Source organism: Solea senegalensis, unplaced genomic scaffold, assembly GCF_019176455.1.
Source record: "Solea senegalensis isolate Sse05_10M unplaced genomic scaffold, IFAPA_SoseM_1 scf7180000014592, whole genome shotgun sequence".
NCBI lineage: Eukaryota > Metazoa > Chordata > Actinopteri > Pleuronectiformes > Soleidae > Solea > Solea senegalensis.
Genome location: NW_025321083.1, coordinates 1 through 21,654, shown reverse-complemented (window position 1 = coordinate 21,654; position 21,654 = coordinate 1). Strand labels below are relative to the sequence as shown.

The following is a 21,654-nucleotide window of genomic DNA, read 5'->3' as shown; positions in this document are numbered from 1 at the left end:
AAAAAAGACAAACACTGGAGAAGACATATGCCATGAATAACAGTAATAATAGTAATGGATGTGCAAGCTGAAGGCTGTATAAGTGTATGAACTACTTTATAACCACAATTTACATTTAAACAACACATAGATTATATTTAGGCCTTTATATTTAGGTTAAAGCAACACTGTGCAACATTTTTAACCTTAAAGAGGCAAAACAATGACTATATTATTGTATTAGAATGTGGTTACTGTTCTCTAAAAATGTCTAAAATCAATCTGACATAAATTCTTAGATATTAACTCACCATCCACCCAACAAATACACCCCATGGTGTCACCCCACGTCACATCTTTCCTTATACAACACTGTAAACACCCACAGAAATGTTGATTTACAACAGTGATTTATTTTTTTCTTCCTGCGGCGAGAGGCCCACAGTCAGTGACTCAAACTCCCAGAATCAAGTTCCATTTGACCTGTGTTCAGTGAAATAGATTTATAAGTCATCAAATGCAGTATCGGAATGTTTGCTGCAGCGTCAACACGTCCAGAAAAGGTCACTTCAGCCCCATTTGGGGTAAAAAAAATTAGCGGGGAACACCCGGGACCTGTGACGTTATAAATAATCTAGGAATAAACTAGAAAAAGAAGAAAACAACACCATAGTCCCCAGTGAAAAGGTCAAATGGTCACTATTTTGCATCTTTTAATTCAGTTTCTCTTTAAATCAAGTATTCAGATTGTTTTCTTTATTGTAAACGACAGTATATATTGTCCAATATCAAAACAAACACTTTTATTTTGGAATTCTGTGAAATATCATCACACATATTGCTACTGTGATTACATGACGGAGAAGTGTTATATCATTTTGCTTTTTCCCCAAAGAGTTGGACACTTTCTTTTCCACTTGACGGGCCCCTCCTGACCAGACTAAGATGCTCAGTGGCCCCGGGGGCTCCGTCTGCGCAGTCATGTGACATTTGTCAGTCAGTCCAGGCTCAGGTTGAGGCTCGTTGGTGGGAAGAAACAACGAGGAGGTGATACAGAGACAAAGATGAGGCAGGATGAGGCAAAAAGAAAAGAAAAAAAAATTGAAATGCTGCAGCCCTCCCCCTGTCTCATCCCCCTTCAGTCAGTGCTGACTGTGTGTGTGTGTAGCAGTGCCTCCCCCCCCCTCGTCCTCCCCTTCCCTTCCCTTCTCTTCCCTCGCGGTGTGGAATTGGGTTTACATAACCCACTGCAGTCTGAGATAACGCAGCACACGACGCCTTCCACACAGCACATGGCATTCACATGTAGCAGCCTTAAAACATTCATAGTATGCACTATTTATAGCTTAGCATGTGCACGACTGAGGAGGAGGTGGAGACGCGGTCTCCTGTGGCCTCCACGTTTACATGCGTGCACAAGCTCCTGCACACATGAGCTCTTCTTCTTGGAGTGACTTGTTCTCAAACGCCAGCGCTTCAGTTGCATAATCTCCTTCTGACGGAGCAGCTTCGTTATTTAAGGTGCTGCGCGTAAGAAATGTGTGATATTAAGTCATGAAATGTCATCAGGGATCAAGAAATCGTGTTTTAAATAAAAAAATCCTGGCTTCTCTGACAACAATGGTGCAGCCACAACTTAAATATTAAAGTAACACACAGTAGGGTTTGCTCTTGAGTTCCCCCTATGGTTGGGAAATGGTATTGTTTGTTACAGCTGTCGCGGGTACACAAGCCAACGCTGTAGCAGGACTTTTTTTACAAATATGATTCTACACGGGTGGTGTAGTGGTTAGCGCTCTTGCCTTTGCAGCAAGAAGATCCAGGTTTGTGACACGGTCGGAACCAGGTCCTTTCTGCATGGAGTTTGCATGTTCTCCCCGTGTGTGCGTGGCTTTTCTCCGGGTTCTCCGGTTTCCTCCCACAGTCCAAAAACATGCAATATGGGGATTAGGTAAATCGCACACTCTAGATTGAGAGTGAGATTAGATGGTTGTTTGTCTCTCTCAATCTGTCCAGTGCCACACTCATGTGGAGGATAAAGCGGTAGAAGATGGATGGATGAATTATGTTGTTGTATTCTTCAAGATATTCGGAATGAAAACAAACAAAATGACAAAAGCACAATAGCTTGCTTTAGTTTGTGTCACTTGCATTTACAAAACGGCTTATATCAGAATCCGGATCAGAAATAATAAGAAATACTTTATTTATCCCCAGGAGGGAAATTGCTTCTGTTCCAGCGACTCCAACAAAGAACAGAACATTTAAATTAACATATGATATACCAAGAAAACCATATTAACCCGTAGAACACAGAGCATTTTTTCCATTACTGTGTTAAACCATATATACAGTTAAGAATATATGTGCAATATACAGTATGTGTGTATTTCCTTTAAGAAGACAAATATACAAGAAGACGAAAAAAGATGCATGTTGTAAAGCCTGAAGATGTGACCCATCAGCACACACACACAACCAGGATGTCCATATAAGGAGCTGTGTATTATTCCCACGGCAATTTACCAAGGCATGTAGTCATGGAAAAACACTACGGGTTTAAAAAAAAGAGAAGGAAATAACAGAAAGTTTAGAATATAAACAATATTGGAAAAAAGTAATTGAACTATAATAAGTGAACTGTGTTTATCTGATGTACCAGTACAGTATACATCAGATAAACAGTCTAAGTCAGGGGTGTCAAACTCATTTTTGTTCAGGGGCCACATACAGCACAATTTTATCTCAAGTGGGCCGGACCAGTAAAAATAGTAAAATAATAGCATAATAACTTATGAACAACAAGAACTCCTTGCTTTTTTTCTCCTTTGTTTTCCATTTAATGAAGGATATTTTTACAAAACATGACATTTCTTGAGAAATATAACAACAATATCGTGCCTAAATGTACTATTTACAAATCACACTGGATCTAAAATGGCACAAACATTTAGTCACAGGTATCTGGAAGAGAAAAAATATTGTATTTGACATTAGGTTTAGATTGTAATCGTAGTGTGAAATTTTAACAAATTCATCCTGTGGGCCGGATTGGACCCTCTGGCGGGCCGGATCTGGCCCCTGGGCCGTATGTTTGACACCCCTGGTCTAAGTGAACCGTGTAGAAGTACAGCTCCTACTTTCAGTCGGCGGCCGTGCATGTTTTCCAATGTTTTGACTCATATTTTGGACTCATATTCCCTTTCATTTTCAATAAAACTGGGCTCTAACAACTCTTTATTAAAACACTACTATGCTGGAACACAGAGCTGTAGCCTGTCACATCAGAGCATTGTGTGTTTGTGTGTTTGTGTGTGTTTGTGTGACAGAGGGCGACTGTTGTCAGGAGAGAGAATGCTGCCATTTTGTGAAAGTTTTTTAATTTTTTTTTTTACCAGTCTTGTATTTGAGGTGGCTACAGCCAGTTTTGTCTGGAAAGGTCTGGGGGAGAGGTCGGATTTGTTATCTGTCCATGAGAACCCAGTTGAATGCTTCTCTGCGTGTGTGTGTGTGTGTGGGTCGGTAACCTGGGCTGCTTTCTAACAACTGGAGCACTGACGTAGGAAGCGCTTTTTGTGGATCCTCAGATTTCAAAAGCATATCCTCGTGTTTGCTTTGCATGACACTATTGGACGCCGGGTTTGAAGCAGGATTAGACTGAATTACACAACCGTGAAAACACCACATGAACGATATTCAGTGTTCAAACTACTAGATTAAGTAACATTTATGTTTTTGTGACAGTTCCCTTTTTTGTCTCTGGGTAGTTTTTGTGCATCTCTACTTTACGGACTTTTGTTTGATTGACTTTGCCAAAGTAAATGTTGACATTCAAATTAGTCAGAGGCAGAAGAGCCTGGTGAACGTGTTCACTAATAACAGGTATACTATATATATATGTATGTATGTACATATATACAGTATATATATATGCATATATATACTGTATATACGTGTGTGTGTGTCTATTTGAGAGCAATTTGCATCTCACAATGGAATTTAAAGCAACGTAATGCAGTACCTTCAAAAAGCAATAGCCCACCTTCAAATAACAGCTTGAAAATCCCCACATTATAAAAAAAAAACATTGGTATAAAAAAACGCATTAGAAATACATCATAAAAGCACAGCATGGTTTAATTAAGGAAAGTCAGTGACGAGCACAATAAAGTGCACAGTGTTAAATGCACAGTATATGCTTTTGAAGCAGCTGACACCAGCTCCGTGGGACAAATGATGTAACGCTTTGTTTAGTCTGCGTCCAGAGAATCCTGGACCTGTGCCTTGAATTTAGAAGTGCATACTTGTACCAAAGTGGGTTCAGTGGCTCTGTTGTGCTCTGGTGAGTTAAATTTAAATAGTGCTCCGTCGTTTGTTTACCGGTTACCTTGCTACTGAGACCTTGCTACCAATTTGTTTTTGTAAACACTCAGTTTACATGACATTAGAAAAAAAAACATATCGTGTTAGTCCTACTAAAATTAGACAATTAAAATACATGTAAACATGTTAGCCTGACAAAATGAGACACTGGAACATTCCAGTTACATCGGAACAGAAGTGCTATTATCGGTAAAATACTGGAACTGAGTTTCCGACTTGGAAATTGGAGTTCAGGATTTAGGAACAACCTGGAACGTGGCGCAGAAGAACAGCAGCTGAGAAGGGGAGCTTATGATGGCAGACAAAACAGAGCAATACCCCCGGAAATTGTGGGGGGGGCAGTATAGTGAATAGTCCAATCAGTCAGGAAAAAGATGAAGAAGCAACCCACAGTTGCAGCGAAACATCTCTAAAACATGCTGCGATCTACATTTAAAAAAAAACCTAAGATGCAGCTGAGCCTCTGCAGCTCTTTTGTGTTGCTCACATTCCATGTCGGTTTGCTCTCGGTAATTGTGCCCAAGTATTTATGATGTGGTACAATGACGATGATTGTGTTGTGCATAATTACAGGAGATCACCTACCTAATCTCTTGTACCTCCTGTCAGGTGAGTTCAGTCAGCTCTTTCAGCAGCAAACCAAAGATTTGTACTCACTCTTTTCTCACCAGCTCATTTCTTTCATCCAGCATCCGCTGGAAAGCAAATGGCAAACTGTTTTGTGTGTTTTTTGTACCTAATTTAAGCTTAATTTATCTAATTGACCTCCTTCTTGTTTGGAAACAGGGGTAAACTGTGTTTTAGTTTCGTAACCTCACATCAGTGTAATTCATGTGCGTGAATCACCCTATTAAAAAAAAAGACAGAGGCCTTGGGAAAGTTTGGTTACATAAGAAAAAAAAATTCTTTATTTTCTCACCTCTGCTGTACACAACACACACACACAATCAGACAAACACTCACTCACTCACCCACACACACACACAGGTTTTAAGAAAAGAAATATACATAACAAAATATGGCTGTTTATATGCCATGTGGGCTGACCACTGATAAAAAAAAAAGAAACGTGATTTATTCATCCTCTTCCTCCCCCTCTTCTTCATCTTCCTCATCACTGATAACATATTTCCTGGCCTTCTTGGTGGCCGCCTCGTCGTCATCGTCTTCTGCCTTTCTCTTTCCCGACCCTTCACCTTCCTGTGGAGAGCAGAGCAGGAGACAAGAGTGATGAGTCGGCGTCGCAGCAGACGTTCTGTACCTTCACCTCGTTTGTACTCACAGTTTGTCACGGGAGAAAATTTAGTTGGTGCATTCATTTTTGGGGGGTCAGAACATGTTTTGCTGACACTGTAATTTAAGTGTTTCCAGTATTTCCAGTCCTGTTCATTTCTCATGAGGGTAAAAATGGAGTGTTTTTTACCTCCAGTGTTCTGCCTCACACTGCCCCCTGTCTGCTTAGGTGGATAGTGCAACAACTTTTCTCTTGTTTATGTAAATCAAATGCATTACAACTCTCATATCATCATTTCATGTTGTCATTTCGGTCAGATTTGCACCTACCTCATCACTGTCCAGCTTCTTGGCTTTCATTAACCTCTGAGCTTTGTCATCATCGGAGCCCTCGTCGCTGTCTGACGAGTAGATCCTCGCTCGTTCCTCTGGATTAGGGATTGGAAATGGAGGGGTTGCGCTCATTAGATCTCAAGTGACTTCAGAAAAAAACTTGCGAGACAGAATTTATATTCATAAAAAGGGAAGTTTTAGTGTTCATCCTCACCTCTCAGGCCACTTCCTCCCTTGTATTTGCTCTTGATGGCTGCCAGGCTGATGGCCTCCTCACCCTCCTCCTCATCGTCATAGCGGTCGGGCTCCAGGTAGCTGCTGCTCAGGCCTCTCTGGTGCTGCTTCTCCCTCATCCTCCTCTGCTGGGACTCTCTGCGGATGGATGCTCGCAGCCGCTCCTCCTCTTTCTGCAAAGAGTAACACGAGTGCGGATTAAGCCCCTCGTTTGAGTTTGACACGTTTGTTTCTAGCGGCTGATTTAAAATCATTTTTGTTACACTGACAAAAAATGTAACCGTACCGTTCTAACCCTGAAGACCTTTAATTCAAAATTAATTTAATTGATTTTACTGATTTTTTTAGTGTTACTACACAGTCACACTGCTGTAGGTCAAACTGGAAATGATGCAATGGACAGACTTTAGTTAGATTAACTGTAGACACACACACAGCCCAATCTGCTGACACTCTTTCCATTCCACTGACCACTGTGTGACCTTGTTATATAAGTGCATCAGGATATGTCTTTATGTAAGTGGACTCTTTTTTGTGGTGCCATTGTTAACAAAAGCATTCTTGGACCAGGATGGAGGCCGGGAAAGACCAACACAAGTGTTAGTTGTGTGTTAGTGTGTTACCTTGATCATTTCATTGCGATGTGACTCTGGATCTCGTCCAGCCATCGGGAGGATCCTGATCTTCTGTGTCTTTGAGCAACGGTCGGCCAGAGACAGGGTCATCTTCCTGTGGGTGGCGCTGTCTGTGGAGTGGGGCCTAGAAACAAAGAGGGAACACACCTCTAATGTCAGAATAAAGGCGCAAACTGTGTTTGCAGGAAAAACTTGCAACGATTAATCGTTGAGCGTGGCATAAAATTTTAAATCCAGGTTACCACTGAATGAAAAGACCTCTAACCCTAACCTAATGATCAACAGTCATCACAAAGGACATAATTGTGTGTCAGACATTATCTTGTATTCAAAATCTATGCATCAGAACATTGTGTTATCTTATTTTCTAAAATCTCTTTTCAGTTTTGGGAAACTGAAACACGTTCATCCACCAGCAACGACAGGGAAACTAAAACTACATTTTTATCTCCATCTACTGTAAAGATCTTTACTCAGTAAGTGAAACTGCACAAAGAACCTTTATTCAAAAAAAGAAAAGAAGTGATTCAATATGTCCTAACCTTTTTTTTTTTTTTAACCCTGATCAGCTTCAGCCGTAATCCGAAAACAATCCACTGCACAGTTGGCAATTCTGATGTAAATCAAATAGTAATGTTCTGTCTGGGAGCGAGTAGGGCTATTGTGCATTAAAGCAGCTTTGGCCGGTGTCCTACTGGTCCCATGTTCTCTGAGAAGACAGAACATCCAGGTGGACTTTGGTGGCACTAAGAGGTTTATACTGCTCTAAGTGGGAGAAACCTGGGCAGCTTGTACGAGGTGTACTACAGATTTAAGAGAGTGAACCACGTTTCTGGACGGAGCTAGAATGAAGGGTGTGATTGTTGTGAGGTATTGGAGGCAGTGAGGGGCTAATCTAGTGCAGATGCAGCTGTGAGAGTGCAAGACAGAGGCAGACTAGTCCTAGGCTACATCCATACTTGTCCAATTTTGTTTAAAAATGCATAAATCCTGCTCCACGTAAGCCTGACGTCCACATTAACCTGGAGTTTTTGAAGCACCCAAACGGAGAAGAAAATGACAGCGCAAGTCTCAGACAAAAGCCTGGGTCTCTACACAAGACTCTAGTCTGAATCTTAGCAACACAACAATGACATGTGACTCCATTACCTGAAGGTCAACTTGGTTTTGAACACAGCCTGTCCCTGCAGTCCAGTGCCCTGTCGGATGAACAGGTGGTTGTGGTCTCCCTGGAGAGGAGCTTTGTAAACATCAAAAACTTCATTCCCCAGGTGGAGGGACATGCTGTGGACAACAAGGGGACATTTTAACAGCATGGAACGTTCGCAGCACATCCTGTTCACATTACGCTAACGACCGCATTCCACTAAGTTGACATAACGCACGCGCACACACACCTGCCGTCAGACCATTTAACAATGCGAGCGTTGCTCTCTCGTGTTTCAATTCCCTCCTCGTCTTTCTTGACCCTCCAACGAATAGTATTCTCCACCTGAGGGAGAAAAGGAAAAAGTCTGGTCACACAAAAAAACTATCAAAATGTGTTATCCTTCTTAAGTTCCGTAGTAAACTTTTGTTTTAAAACGTGAAAATCGTGCTCTGGCTGGTTTGCCTAATGAAGTCAATTGCCTCTGTAAAGCAAGGCCCTTATAAAATGCTGATTCTAAGGCAACAAAACTGAACAAAAATGTATTTTAAAGCAATAAAACCCTTACTTAAGGATACTATATTTGATTTAAAAGAAGAAAATGACAAACTTAGTCACATGATCTTCATACCTTCAGTTTGAGCCTGGTCCGTCCCTCTTCATCCAGCATTTCTTCATCCTCAAATTCATCCTCATAGTACTGAGGATCAAAGGGTCTGAAAAGGTAGATTTAATGAGAATCAAGATAAATGTACCTTTTAAATGTAGCTTTTATGATCTTCAATATCCGTCACTTTTCCTAGTTCATTTTTGGGTGATTTTATTTTCCTCCTTTGATTTTACATGGATTTACAACCTCATCGAGCAAAGTGTGTCTTTGTCATTGTATTTAATGACAGCGCCATTGTTCTGACCTGGGCTCCACAGACAGGAAGTTGGGCAGCTTGACAAAATAAAGGTCAGATCCCAGGTCTGTGCTGACTTTTGGGATTTCTACTTCGATACGTGTTTCAGGTGCAGGCTCCTCTTCTGCCTGCTCTCCCTCCATGCCATCCTCAGTGTCCTGGACAGAAGAAGAACAAAAGGAACAGTTCAGAACGTCTGTTTGATTCAGTGACCCATGATGATAATATGGATCAGCTCAGAGAGGCTTAATGAGAGACTCTGGCACAATTAAGAGAGTATTAATGAGCAGATTAGAAGAGTGACAGAGTCAAAGGTCAGACAAATACCAGGGGCTGTCCCGGAGTCAGAGGCTTCTCTGCATCGCTATCTGATGAGATGTCATCAGCTTCTCCAAACAGGTCGTCTGCTGCAGTTTTCTTTACTGTGGAACATTACCGGAGAGTGACGATTTATATTTGAAATGCACATACGGTGATGAACCAACAAGGTTACGTTTGTAGTTCAAATATCTATTTGTTTCTTACCTTTCTTTGTGCCAACATCACTGTCTGAATCAGAATCAGAGGTGGCTTTAGGTTTTGTTTTCTGTCTGATGAACTCATCTTCACTATCACTGCCCTTTGGAGACTCTGGAAAATAAGATGGGACCAGGGACAGCAAGGTATAAATAAAATAAAGATACATACACATAATACACTAAAGGAAAGAGAACCAGTACCAGTTCATTTACAATACTTCCTCTAATGTTAACTAACACTGGACGTACCTGACTTCCTGTTCCTCGGCCCCTCATCGTCAGAGTTCTCTCTTTCTTCATCGGAGTAATGACGTTTCTCATCTTCATCCTCTGACTGGTCACTTTTGGCACCTCCTTCCCACTTCTCGTCATCTGACTGGTTCTCCCTGCCTGAAGCTTCTCCATCACTGTGAGGAGTAGGCGGTCCCGACTGTGGAGTCCCAGGACCACTGTGGACACTGGTTTAAACCAAACACACTGGGATAAACATACATAGAAGAATATGTCTTGTCCTCTTAAAGGATAATAAGTGTGTTTATATGAGGTTTTATCTCAGTAAAACAGTGAGTTGTATCCAGAGTTGTGATGTTGTACCTTCGGTCTGAACGCACGCTGCCCCTCTCAGAGCGAGGGCTACCTGCTCCAGACATACCACTGCCAGCTGGGCTTCCTCCAGCCAGGCTCCCTTCAGCTGGGCTTCCTCCAGCCGGGCTTCCTTCAGCTGGGCTTCCTTCAGCTGGGCTTCCTCCATCTGAGCGGTGGCCCCTGTCCTCGTCATCTTCATCATCATCTCGGTGGCCACGCTCCGAGCCGCTGTGCTGCTCTGCGTCTGAGTGATCGTTGTCCCCCTGGTCTGACTGGATGCTGGCATCCGATTGATTCCCTGAGCGCTCTGACAGGTTGTCACTGGCGCTGTGTTGACTGCGTTGACTGTGCTGACTGTGCCGACTATGCTGACTGTGCTGACTATGCTGTTCATCCTCACTGTCATCTCCAAAAAGTTCCTATGGGGCAAAAAGAAAGGTGAGTAACTTGAGCAGAAGCATAGGTCCCTATCATGACACGTGAGTGGTCGCAAAACAAGCCAACTTTCAATCAATCGATTTCCAGACTTTGGGTGCACAAGCACTACTGCAGTACACAATAGTGGACATCCAAAGTGCTCTTTGGATGGGAAACAGTGGGCGTAGAACAAAGTCAAAGACATTAAAGGCAAATTATTTAAAAGAGAGTTCCTAGGAGTTTGGTTTTGATGCCAATATGTATTATGAAGGCAACTCCAAGCAGAGTCAGTTCAAGTCAATACAGCGTGGACGGAGCTACTTACACTATTCTGTAATAAAATTTAAAACTGGTCATATGTGTAATGTGGGGACTAAGTGTAATTAAAAAACAGTTTTACTGCTGTGAAAAACTTCTTGTTTTTCCAACACTATTACCATTTGGAAGTCATTTGGAAGTTCGAGTTAAATGCAATAATTTGATGTGATTTATAAACTGAAGTGTGAGGCTGGCCATTGTGCAGTTTGTGCTTAAAACAGGAGGTCCACACCTTATTCATGCTAGATTTTCCTGCCTCCTGGCCTTCCTCTTCGTCGTCATCATCATCATCTCCTCGTCCACGCTCGCTGTCACTGCCACTGCCCGAGGCATTGCTGGCAGACTGATGCCGCTCCTGCTCTGAGTCAGAACCAGACCCGGAGCCAGACTCTGTAACACAAGAAAGCAGTTTATTTTCTGGTCATGCATAGTTAATCAGATCACAGTGGGTGATAATATGGATAAGTACTGCCTGTTTATGTTAACCAAGCAATAGAAAAATACAATTTCAAGACACATTATTTTAAATTTTTGCAATAATATTGTGAATCACAATTATTTTTAGCCAGAATAATCATGACAGGAAATTCTAATATGCATATGTGACAACACAAACACAAGTATAAAGTATTAATAACCCTGTCTGACACGGTCAATCAAAACTGAGCACTAGTACGGGTACAGTTTAGAGCAAGTTGAGGGCTGTTCCTAATAAAGTGTAAAATTAACAACATATTTGGTAAACGCATTCTAGTTAATGATATCGCTCAACACTGAACAGATTTACACGTAAACAGCGGGGTGAATATTCTCAGCTAAAATAGAACTTAGTCGTTGAAAGATTGATCATTTATATGTAAGCAAATTAAATTCACCGCTTCACGAGGACTGTGATTCCGTTAACAAAATCCTACTAGTTATTACTGTTTTCCATGAAGGATAACGTATGAGAAAATACGACACATCGTCCAGGTACTTTACAAGCAGCGCCTTTTCTTCCTAAAAATTACTCCCTGCTCCGAATAACGAAGCAACAAATCCCTGGCTCTCTAATAAAACACATTGAGGGCGGCTGAAATTAAAAGGTTGTTTACCTCGCTGCTCATTGTCGCTGTCTCCGTCACTGCCGAACAATTCATCCATATCCGCCATTTCTGAGCAGCAACAGCACAACGTGACCGACCGGAAACAAAAGTCAATACCGGGCTTAGAAGAAAGGTTTTATTTCCGGGGTCAAGACCGAGCCGAGGCTCTCAAGCTCTCAAGTCTCACGCATTTGGGCGTGAGACACACGCATTTCAACCAGTTCGCACACTCATACCTTGTATTTCTCACGCAGAGAAAATTACTAGGACAACGCCCACCAAGCTGCACCGCTATTTTTTAACTGTGTTTGAGGATTTTTCGGAGGGCTGTGGTGCCGGAAGTGACGTACTGAGGGCCGTAGTACGATAAGAATTGACGACATGTCTGGCAATGGGAATCTGGCACCGGCAACTATCAAGTTCAGAGTTCAGAAGAAGCTTGCCACGCACCAGCCAATCAAAAAATAGCATTTTTGTATCCGGGTAAAATTTACGTGATCCCTACAACTTTCCAAAGAAGACGATGCAGTAGCCTACAGTACAGTAAGTCATCACATCATTTGATTTGGTATTTCCTGAACGAAATTACTACTTTGATCACAAAAATAACGACAGCTGATTTTGTGGGGAATATTGTGTCCAGGTAATAATGTTTGAGTAAGCTCACATTGACCACTTAAGTAGCTTCACTACTTTACTACTGTTACTTTACTACTATTTGATGTAGAAAACAGCAGCGTTACGACCACGTTACTGAGGAATGTAGTGAAACTAGTAATGCTGCACTACTTACGCCACTACTGCCCAACACTGCGCTTAGCACTACGGTGCAGGTGCTTGCTTTGTTTACTCCTGAGCAGGGCTCAATTTAGCGGAAACTCCACCTTGTGGCCAAAATGAGGAACCACACCTCTCTGTGCTCCTCATCACAGAAACTGGAGCACGGCTACTATTGTGTGAGCTACACTGCTATACCGAACAATTAGTGGACATTATCACCCTTAACATTTAAAACGAAATAACTTGAAAAATATACAGGAAGGGGAGTGGCTTATCCTTTTATCATTTATTGTCCTTACACTATTGTAATCATATTCCCATCATCTGTTTTTGTTGTTTCTTTTCTTTTTGAATGAACCTTTTGTAGTGCTGTTGCAATACAGTTTTATCGTTGCATAGTCCATTTTAGTCAGGAGGCTACTTTTAGTTGTAATATTTAATTTTTAGATTTGATATCCTGGCCATGCATACATTTAATCATTGCATTTAATTGTTTCAAAGATGTCAGGGAAGAAGAAGAAGAAGCAAAAGAGCACTATTTCATGCTTCCCTCTCAAGGGTCAGCCTCCTAAAAAGGTTGCCAGGTCAGAGGAGGAGACTGTGGAGGAGGCAGTGGAGGAGATAGTGGTGGAGTTAGAAGAAGACTCACGGGAAACAGGAAGAAAGAGAGGATTGTCTGGAGCGGCCACTTACAGGTGTTCTTTTAAGAATGAATGGTCAATCAAATGGCCATTCATTACATTAGGTACCACCAGCTCCTACTACTGGTGCTCTGTCTGCAGACAAGAGAACTCCTGTGTCCATCAAGGCGTGAGGGACGTAAGCAGGCACATCGAAAGTAAGCGACATCGGGCCAAAGAACAGGCTCTTAACTCGGCCGGCAGTGTTGCACAATTTTTTACTCCACCAGCTTCTGAGGTGAAGGTGGCCGTTGCAATGGTGCAGCACAATGTGCCATTTGCAGTTGCGGACCATATCAGTCTGTTGTACAAGGAATGTTTTAAAGACTCCCCCACGGCTCCGAACGTCAAGAGTGCCAGCACCAAGACAGCGTGCATCATCAACAAAGCAGTGGCACCACGTATTAGAAATGGGTTGGTGACAAAGATGAGGAAGAATCCCTTCACACTTGTCACAGATGGCTCAAATGATACAGGTATGACTTTGACAGCTACTTTATATGTTTTTGGGTTTTTTTCCATTTCTACATGCACACGTCATTCACACTCACACAATTTCTGTAGAATGTGTAGGTTTAGTTATGCGGTCTTAAAACCCACTTTTATAGATTTTTTTGTGATGGTGTCTCCTTTTTTACTTTTTAATATTTATCTTTTTAATTTATCATTTCTTTATTTATTTAATCTTCCTAGTTTTTTCTGTATTTTACTCTACGTATGTAATTACTCATTGGTCTTACATTTCATATCTGTTTCTATTCTGTTCTTAGACGACATCTTTTTATTGCTCTTATTAATTTTAATTAAGTAATTATTTCTATTTCCATTTGTTTGCTTATCATCCTTTTTAACATGATCTGTTTCTGTCTGACATGAGGGTACTTCACATTGTCATAATTGTTCCTGAGTGTCCTGCTTCTGCTTTGTTTGTCAAACTGTTTTATTAATATATAAAAAAAGTTATTATATTACTATTATTGTGGTTGTTGCAGGACTTGAGAAGATGAATCCCATCACTGTAAGGATATTTGACACCACCAAAGTTGTCCACAGATTTCTGGATATGTGTACCACCAGTGGACGAAGCTCTGGCACAGCTGAAGTTATATATAAAAAAATCAACGACGTCTTGCGGGAAAATAACATACCTTGGAGAAATTGTGTTGGTCTGTCAATTGACAATGCACCTGTAAATACAGGTGCCAAAAATTCCATTTCAGGCAGAATGCTGAAGGAAAATAACAGCATTTACTTACATGGATGCCCCTGCCATATCATTCACAACACTGCCAGACAGGCTGGACAGCGGTTTTTGGAAGTAAGTTTAAACATGTATGCTTTCCTGTTAAGCCTAATGCCAAGTAAAAAAGTTTGTTGTATGGTGGTGTAATAAATCTTTGCGTTCATGTCATGTATTGCAGATATCTGGATTTGATCCAGAAGATCTGGCTGTGGATGTTGGATACTGGTTTAAGGGAAGCACCAACAGTAAAGGCTACTCAGCAGGTTTGTGATTCAACCATGTCTAGTGTTATAGTGCAGAACATTTTAATTGGTTTGTTATTTATGTTATATATATATATATATATATATATATATATATTATATGTATATATATATATATATATATATATATATATATATATATATATATATATATGTATATATATATATAATTTTTTTTTTTTTTCTTCCAGAATTTTGTGACTTCCATGGAAGCGAATACATGGAAACGCTGCCGCACATTTCAGAGCAATGGTTAAGCCTGGAAACCTGTGTTACACGCATTCTGCAGCAGTATGGGCCACTCACCAGCTATTTCAAGTCTTTCGGTAGGTTACATATTTCATTGACACGAGTACAAGATTGTTATAGAAGACAAAATATGTACCTTTTTTTATTTACAGATGAGAAACAACCAAGGTTTAGAAGGCTGGTGGATGCATTTTCCAACCCTTTGACTGAAATCTACCTCCTCTTCTTCCAAGCCACACTGCCAGTGTTCTCGCCACTGAACCTCCTCTTCCAGAGAGAAAAATCCTCCATATTCCAGCTCCATGGAGAGGTAAAATGGAAGGGTTGGGGGCTATCTGGTTTGCTCTTTTTTTCTTAGCTGTTATATTCTTTTTTCAAATCTTATATGAAATACAATTTTGTAGATGACAACGTTCATCTTGGAGTTGTGTGCGAGGTTCATGAAGCCAGCAGCACTACTACAGAGCCGACAAGTCCATGACATCCACTACAAGGACCCACTGAACCAACTGCCGGGTAATGCTTTTCAAGTCTCACAAAAGGAGATACACCTGTATGTTCACTGACCACAAATACACTGTTTGTGAAGATTGTTATGAGTTGCGTTGTATCACTGATGTGATGGAAAATGCATAAAATGGGTATTCAAGTTAGCAATTGTGGTCGTTCCTGATTGCTGTAAGGAAACCCACAGATATTATTCAAACTACCTGTATTTGATTCTTTCGCTCTCTCTCTTTTCTCCCTCTGGTAGGAGAAAAGCTGGATGTTGGCTTTACCACCAGAGCTACCCTCAACAGGCTCCTTGAGGCTGGAGACCTCACACCTCAGGAGGTTCAACAATTCCAGCAGGCATCACTGGCATTCCTGGTCAGGGCTGTGGAGTACGCGATCAACAAACTCCCCCTGAAGGAGGCCCTTCTTCAGCATGCAAAATTTGTTGATGTGCAGCAGAGGGCTGAATGTGGCGTGGAAGATGCCCTATACTTTGTAGACAGGCAAGGGTTTCAACATATTGAGCAGATTAAGTCCGTGATGATGATGATGGCGGCCCACTCTGTCTTAATCAGTTCTCTAAACATTATGCTCTTTTTCAGATTTCATGAACTACTTCCGTTCCATGGGCCGCGGGAACACAATAAGGTGAGCGAGGAGTTCCTTGAGTATCAACTCATGGATATCCCCATGCCCCAAGATCCGTCCACCTTTGATGTGGAGGAGTTTTGGGGGAGAATGTCCTCAACCAAAAACAAGGTAAGAAATATTTGGCACCACGAGACATACACATTTAATTAACTAATGTATTGAAAGCAAAACGTTCAAGTAATTGAGGCCCTCTGCTCTTTTTTTTTTTCAAAGGTCACTGGTCTGAGCCAGTTTGCCAGGCTATCCAAGATTGCAGAACTAGTTTTGGTGCTCCCTCACTCCAGCGCCGATGCAGAGAGGGTTTTCTCCATGGTCGGGTTAAACGAGACCAAGACCAGAGACAGCTTGGCCCTTGACGGCACTCTCTCTTCAATCATCGCAGTTAAAATGGCAGGCCCGGAACCACATTGCTTCAAGTGGGAGCCCCCTACCCCCATCCTGAAGGCCTCAAAATCTGCCACCAACGCCTACAACACACACCACCGACACCCCTCACCTACCCCTGCCCTTCCCGACGAAATCTCACTCTGAACTGACTTCAAAACTTGAGATCCCTGACATGTAACAGCCACATGGTGGCGGTGTTTGCCACAGTAAAGGCAGCATTTGACATGGTACATGAGTTCAGACTGGTGACACATTTGGTCCAAATCTAAATTCTATTTTATCCTTTATGACAAGACAATACAAGTCAAATGGAATATGATCTTTTTCAGCCCTGGCAGCTGGCAACCTTCCAGTCGCAAGCCAAGTTCCTTTTCTACGTCGTGCATAACATGAATAGATAGTGTAAATGTTAGAATGTAAGAATCACCTGTCATTCTGAAATAAATGTCCATCCATCTTTTTTGTAACTTTAGGAACTTAAGGTAACATGAGGGTCATGTGGGGGTCGCTGTTGCCAATCCCGACTGACATAGGGTGAAAGGCGCTGTACGTCCCTGGACAGGTCGTCAGTCCATCACAGGGCCACATAAACATAGATAAACAACCATCCACTCTCACACCTGTGGTCAATTAGAGTATCCAATTTGCATAATAGGCAAATTGTGTGTGTGTGTGGAGAAAACCCACGCACTCAAACTTGCAGAAAGGCCATTGTTCCGACCGGATAAATTCAAGTGAATAACAGCTGTTAGCTTGATGCCACCTTTAGTGTTAACGTGCACGAATCAAATCTAAATTGAAATTTGTACCCCCATTACTTGATTACTATTATTCTTATTGCTGCATTGGGTTACTGATATCTATTTCATCACCCACCCCTCTCCTCTCAAGACTTCTGTGCTACGTGTAAGGCATCTTGTTACACAGCTCATATTGACTGATGTGGGAGGGGAGGACTCAGGGGAACGTGAAATTCTAGCTCCACTACTGTGTTGTACCGTGTTGTCAAAGAAGATAAGCTCTGCTTGATCTTAACAGTCAAAGGTAAAGTACGGGCTTAACTAAAGACAAATGTTTTTTGTATATAGTGAAATTAGATTAAGATGGAGCGAGAGATATGGTGATTCTAATTATTAGGATTTGTTTTATTGCACTCCGCTCAACTCCACTCCACTTAATGGATGATTAAATCCAGAGAAAGGCAGTGATACAATATTAGAGATGCCAACTGCTGTTAGAAAAAACAACAACACGACAACCGACCAACTAATTTAGTTTGTGCAGTTTGTTTAAAAATGTGTCAATTTACTTTTATGTATCCATTTTTTATAGTTCACAACTCTCCTGTTACAGCAGAGTTAAGAAAGAAAAAACCCAACACAATAAGGATATTAAAAGAGATCCTGTAGATTCACAATAGTAAAAGTTGAATCGATAAAATAGGTATATAAAAATGTAAGAAAATATAAAAAAAACACTATAACTAAGATATTTACATAATATCACCGTGGAGAGTGAATGACAACGTGCATTGGCACAGATTTATTGGTCAGATGTGTTTTACTGTGCCACTACCATCTTTAAACATACCTTGTTAACTGATACCAATGACTGCTTGTTATTGTACATACAGTACTGAGCTATTAAAATAATTAGTTTTTACGTGAAAAATGTACTGGGACAGTAAATCATCAAGCCATATGTTCTTGTTAATATGTATTAAAAGACCTTCAAATTTGTGCGGAAAAAATAAATAAATATATATGTATATATATGTAAATATATATATGTATACATATATATATATTAAAAAATATAAGAAGATGTCTCCAATCAGCCAAAAATGTGGCAGCCCCCCGCAGTACCCCCGCGGACCCCCTAGGGGTCGCGAACCCCCTATTAAAGACATCTGAATTTGACAATAAAAGTAGATATTTTATTTCATGCTCGCCTTCCCTCTCTATCACTTCATTGGCTCTCCCGGATAAAGAGGGCGGGCCTTGCATGCTCGCTGTCTATTGGCTCGTCCAGCCGTCGCTCACGTAATGCGCCGCGGCTCTCTTCCTGTGTTGCCGCCCTTGCTTGGGTTCAGTCAGAGAGAAAATCATCCAGCGCTGAAGGAATCGCTTTCACTGGAAAGTCTGGTCTTCGCCGGGGGAAACACTAGCTCGTTCCCGTTCGCCTCAGGTAAGAAGAGACGTACAGTAGCTCGTATGTCTGGAGAATTGAGCCAGTGAGTTTTACGCACTGACACTTTAGGTTGCTATGAAGCTCACTAGTTGAGCTAAAGTGCTAGCAACTTCACTCCACTGCAGAGGCTAACGAGTTAGCATCTTGTCTATATCACACCCAGTTTGGCGACTTCTCACGGTTTCGATGTAGGAGCCAAGTGGCCAAAGTAAGCGTTCGACAAACGACTTGGTTTTGCTTGGTTAGTAGGTGATGGCAATTCAAATAAATATGGTGAAACTATCGGTGAGGTAATCGTAAACACGTTAGCTTGCGTGGTTTGCTGTGTCAGTGGAAGGTAAGAAGGTGAGGCAGCCAAGTTTATGCCATTTTTATGCCGTAAACACTTACATTTATCTTATAACTTAAGTGTGTTTTTGCCTATTTTGCCTTTAGGAGAATATGAAGAGTTGGCGAAAGACTACAGCTTAGACAGTTGGATTAGATTAGATACTGTATAGACTGTAATAATACACAACGAAATCCAGGTGCACTGTTAGGAAATGGACTCATACATTAAATTAGTAATAATTGTATACATTAATAATTTAACCCCACAATCGTTCAATCAGCCGACGTACGCATTTGAGGAAGATAATTAAGTAAAAAAGAAATGCTCATTTCACTTTAAAATTGCAGTATTGCACAATAACAGTGCAGTGAAAAAAATAAAGGTAAAGTATTGTCTCATGTTGAGAGGTCTTTTGAGTTCATTGTTCAGCGTGATTATGGCTCTGGGGTAAAAAAAAAAAGGACCTGGAACTTTTGCCAGAGGGCAACATTTCAGAAAGATGATGGGCAGGATGGAACGAGTCTTCGAGGATGCTGTATGACAGCGAGAGGTAAAGCGCTCGTGGGCTCAAGGCTGGTAGTAGGGATTGTACTACTCTTTAGTTAAGTGGGTAGTCATAAAGTCTGCTGACAAAAAAATCTTCAGTTCAGGTGATAAGGAGTGTATGTGTGTTCACAAGGGTTCTCTATCTGTCCAGCAGCACTCAGTGTTGATTTAAGGGCGTGGTCCAAATCTGAAGGAGGATTTCTGCTTGAGATTTTTCTTGTCTTGCTTTTAAGCCTGAAGGCAGGTGAGGTGACATCACTGAAGCTGTGGATCAGGTCGTGTAATTGCGTGGAATGTAGTAGTGGTGGTGACTGCAGTGAGTGCTGATGAGGCAGATTTGGGGATGGTGGTGCCTTTATGTTGGCTTCCTCTGCAGTACAGTGTTGGTAGCTACACTGGCTCCTCAGACAGGATTAGTTTACCTGCATGCCTTTCACCTGAGAGTGAAACCTGTCTGTGAGTGTCTAGTTTCACCCTTGTTGTGCACTTCCATTGAACTGTGGCTATTTTGTTGTGACAAATGCGTGAGCCCTAGAAGGAAACTGGGCACTCCCAGAAATCTGTTCTCATTACATTATAGGGATGAGCCAAACCCATACTCAGTATTGGTATCAGTCCAATACTGGTCAAAATAACTGAATTGGATATATATATATATATATATATATATAAAAATAAAATCTGATGCATTTATAAACATGTAAATACTACACCACAAGTCCAATTTTCAATTTCAGTACCACGGGAAAGCGAGTCTTGACAGGTTACAGACCACCATCTCTGTCTCACTGCAGTCTCATTTTTGACTGTTTCCTGTGGTCCATTTTCCTCTCTGCTGCCCAGGTTAGCAATACAAGATGAGTGTGACATTGTATTAAAATATAGGTGCCCATGTCCTGTCCTTGTAGACATATTGTTTGTTTGCAATTATACTCCCTTTAGGGATTTTGATCACATTGATCTGAGTAGACGGTATTCAATTCTACTAAATTTCCAATTCTCGATTCTCAGACCTAGAATTGAGCCATTCTTACTACATAATAATGGAATCAGTGTCTTGAGTGAGCAGCTAGAATGGTAGGGCAGTATAGAAATCATGTCAGTTCCTGTCTGGCCCTTACCAGGTCTGCACAGATACTTTTACTGACCATTAAACTGAAAACCAAGATTGCTGTAATAAAAAGCAAGAAAGCCGCTGTACCGCTAGTATTTGTTAAATAATTTTTTTCCCTGCGATGTTCTCTATAATTTCCGACACTTTAGGCAGATATAAAAAGAAGAAAGAAGAAGTCAGGGTGGAGGTGCAGAGACATAGTGATAGACGATAAAACTGGAGGAGAGTAGGCGAGTGGAGGACGTGCAGACTCTTGTCCCAGGTGTATCAGAGCTGGGTCAGTCTAATTGTAGTGCGTTGTAGAGAGATGGTGGTCTATAATAATGTAATAACCAACCAGTTCTTCCTGTTTGACTCACTGCAGTATAAATACTGTTCATCCAGCTTCTGCCTCAGAGATCTAAAGTAGCACAGCCAAATGGGATATTTCACTGCAAGACTACACTCCAGAAATGTCTGTGATTGTGTCTGATACTGTGTCATGCTTGATAATCTTACAGTGTGCCTGTCAACCATAATCTGAGCATTTGACCTGAAACGGGTTCACACTAGTAGAGCTGCGCAATATATCAAAAATGTATTGTCAAAAAGATCTACATTTCACAATGTTTTGAGTTGCAAGAAATGTTTTAACCGGCTCACTGAGATGTTCTTAATCAAAACCATTTTGTTGGAATGAAAATAGCACGGCATTAATATAACTTTATTTATTGCATGCTATTTTAATGTATTCAATATTAAACAATCACAATTTTGTTTATTTAGCACCCAGACATGAGTATTTTTATACTATGGTAGGTTAATACATGTGGTCTTGCTTAATAGGTCCGCATAGACTTTACGCACTTTGTTCTCTATGTTGTGAATAAATGGAAAAATCGTGCATTTTTAACTTTGCACGGACGTCTAAAAGATGCTGAGGTCTAAAAAAAAAAATCTAATCTCTCATGTAA

The 21,654-nt window shown here is 41.2% G+C and overlaps 2 protein-coding genes across 5 annotated transcripts; one reads left to right on the top strand and one right to left on the bottom strand.

Moving 5' to 3' along the window:
* Window positions 1–5,318: 5,318 nt before the first annotated feature.
* On the bottom strand, window positions 5,319–11,876 carry LOC122761340 (RNA polymerase-associated protein LEO1-like). The gene is made up of 14 exons (XM_044016553.1): window positions 11,782–11,876; window positions 10,920–11,077; window positions 9,962–10,371; window positions 9,617–9,825; window positions 9,375–9,479; window positions 9,177–9,271; window positions 8,859–9,007; window positions 8,576–8,660; window positions 8,195–8,289; window positions 7,947–8,081; window positions 6,786–6,921; window positions 6,143–6,335; window positions 5,926–6,023; window positions 5,319–5,562 (listed from the first exon to the last, which is right to left on the bottom strand). Exons 1-14 carry the CDS (start codon window positions 11,837–11,839, stop codon window positions 5,437–5,439), a joined length of 2,052 nt encoding a protein of 683 aa, XP_043872488.1. The 5' UTR covers window positions 11,840–11,876; the 3' UTR covers window positions 5,319–5,436.
* Window positions 11,877–11,937: 61 nt separating this feature from the next.
* Window positions 11,938–16,977, top strand: LOC122761339. Of its 4 annotated transcripts, none has more exons than XM_044016550.1 (10): window positions 11,938–12,315; window positions 13,054–13,708; window positions 14,225–14,550; window positions 14,654–14,738; window positions 14,930–15,064; window positions 15,221–15,297; window positions 15,392–15,503; window positions 15,742–15,985; window positions 16,085–16,241; window positions 16,347–16,977. In XM_044016550.1, the coding sequence occupies exons 2-10, from the start codon at window positions 13,054–13,056 to the stop codon at window positions 16,662–16,664; spliced, it is 2,109 nt and encodes a 702-aa protein (XP_043872485.1). In that variant the 5' UTR covers window positions 11,938–12,315; the 3' UTR covers window positions 16,665–16,977. The 4 variants fall into 4 exon arrangements, with proteins under 4 accessions (XP_043872485.1, XP_043872483.1, XP_043872487.1 ...); XM_044016548.1 differs by having other exon boundaries at window positions 15,140–15,297; XM_044016552.1 differs by lacking the exon at window positions 13,054–13,708 and having other exon boundaries at window positions 14,453–14,550; window positions 15,140–15,297.
* The last annotated feature ends 4,677 nt before the right edge of the window (window positions 16,978–21,654 follow it).

Bases quoted from the DNA above. Each gene is read 5' to 3' on its own strand.
- LOC122761340 (XM_044016553.1), bottom strand. From the start codon at position 11,839: ATGGCGGATATGGATGAATTGTTCGGCAGTGACGGAGACAGCGACAAT. The intron at 9,826-9,961 runs GTACAACATCAC...GGTTTAAACCAG, and splicing joins AGCGTGCGTTCAGACCGAAG to TGTCCACAGTGGTCCTGGGA. The intron at 8,082-8,194 runs GTGTGTGTGCGC...TGTTGTCCACAG, and splicing joins GTTAAATGGTCTGACGGCAG to CATGTCCCTCCACCTGGGGA.
- LOC122761339 (XM_044016548.1), top strand. From the start codon at position 13,054: ATGTCAGGGAAGAAGAAGAAGAAGCAAAAGAGCACTATTTCATGCTTC. The intron at 14,739-14,929 runs GTTTGTGATTCA...TTTTTCTTCCAG, and splicing joins CAGTAAAGGCTACTCAGCAG to AATTTTGTGACTTCCATGGA. The intron at 15,986-16,084 runs GCAAGGGTTTCA...GCTCTTTTTCAG, and splicing joins GCCCTATACTTTGTAGACAG to ATTTCATGAACTACTTCCGT.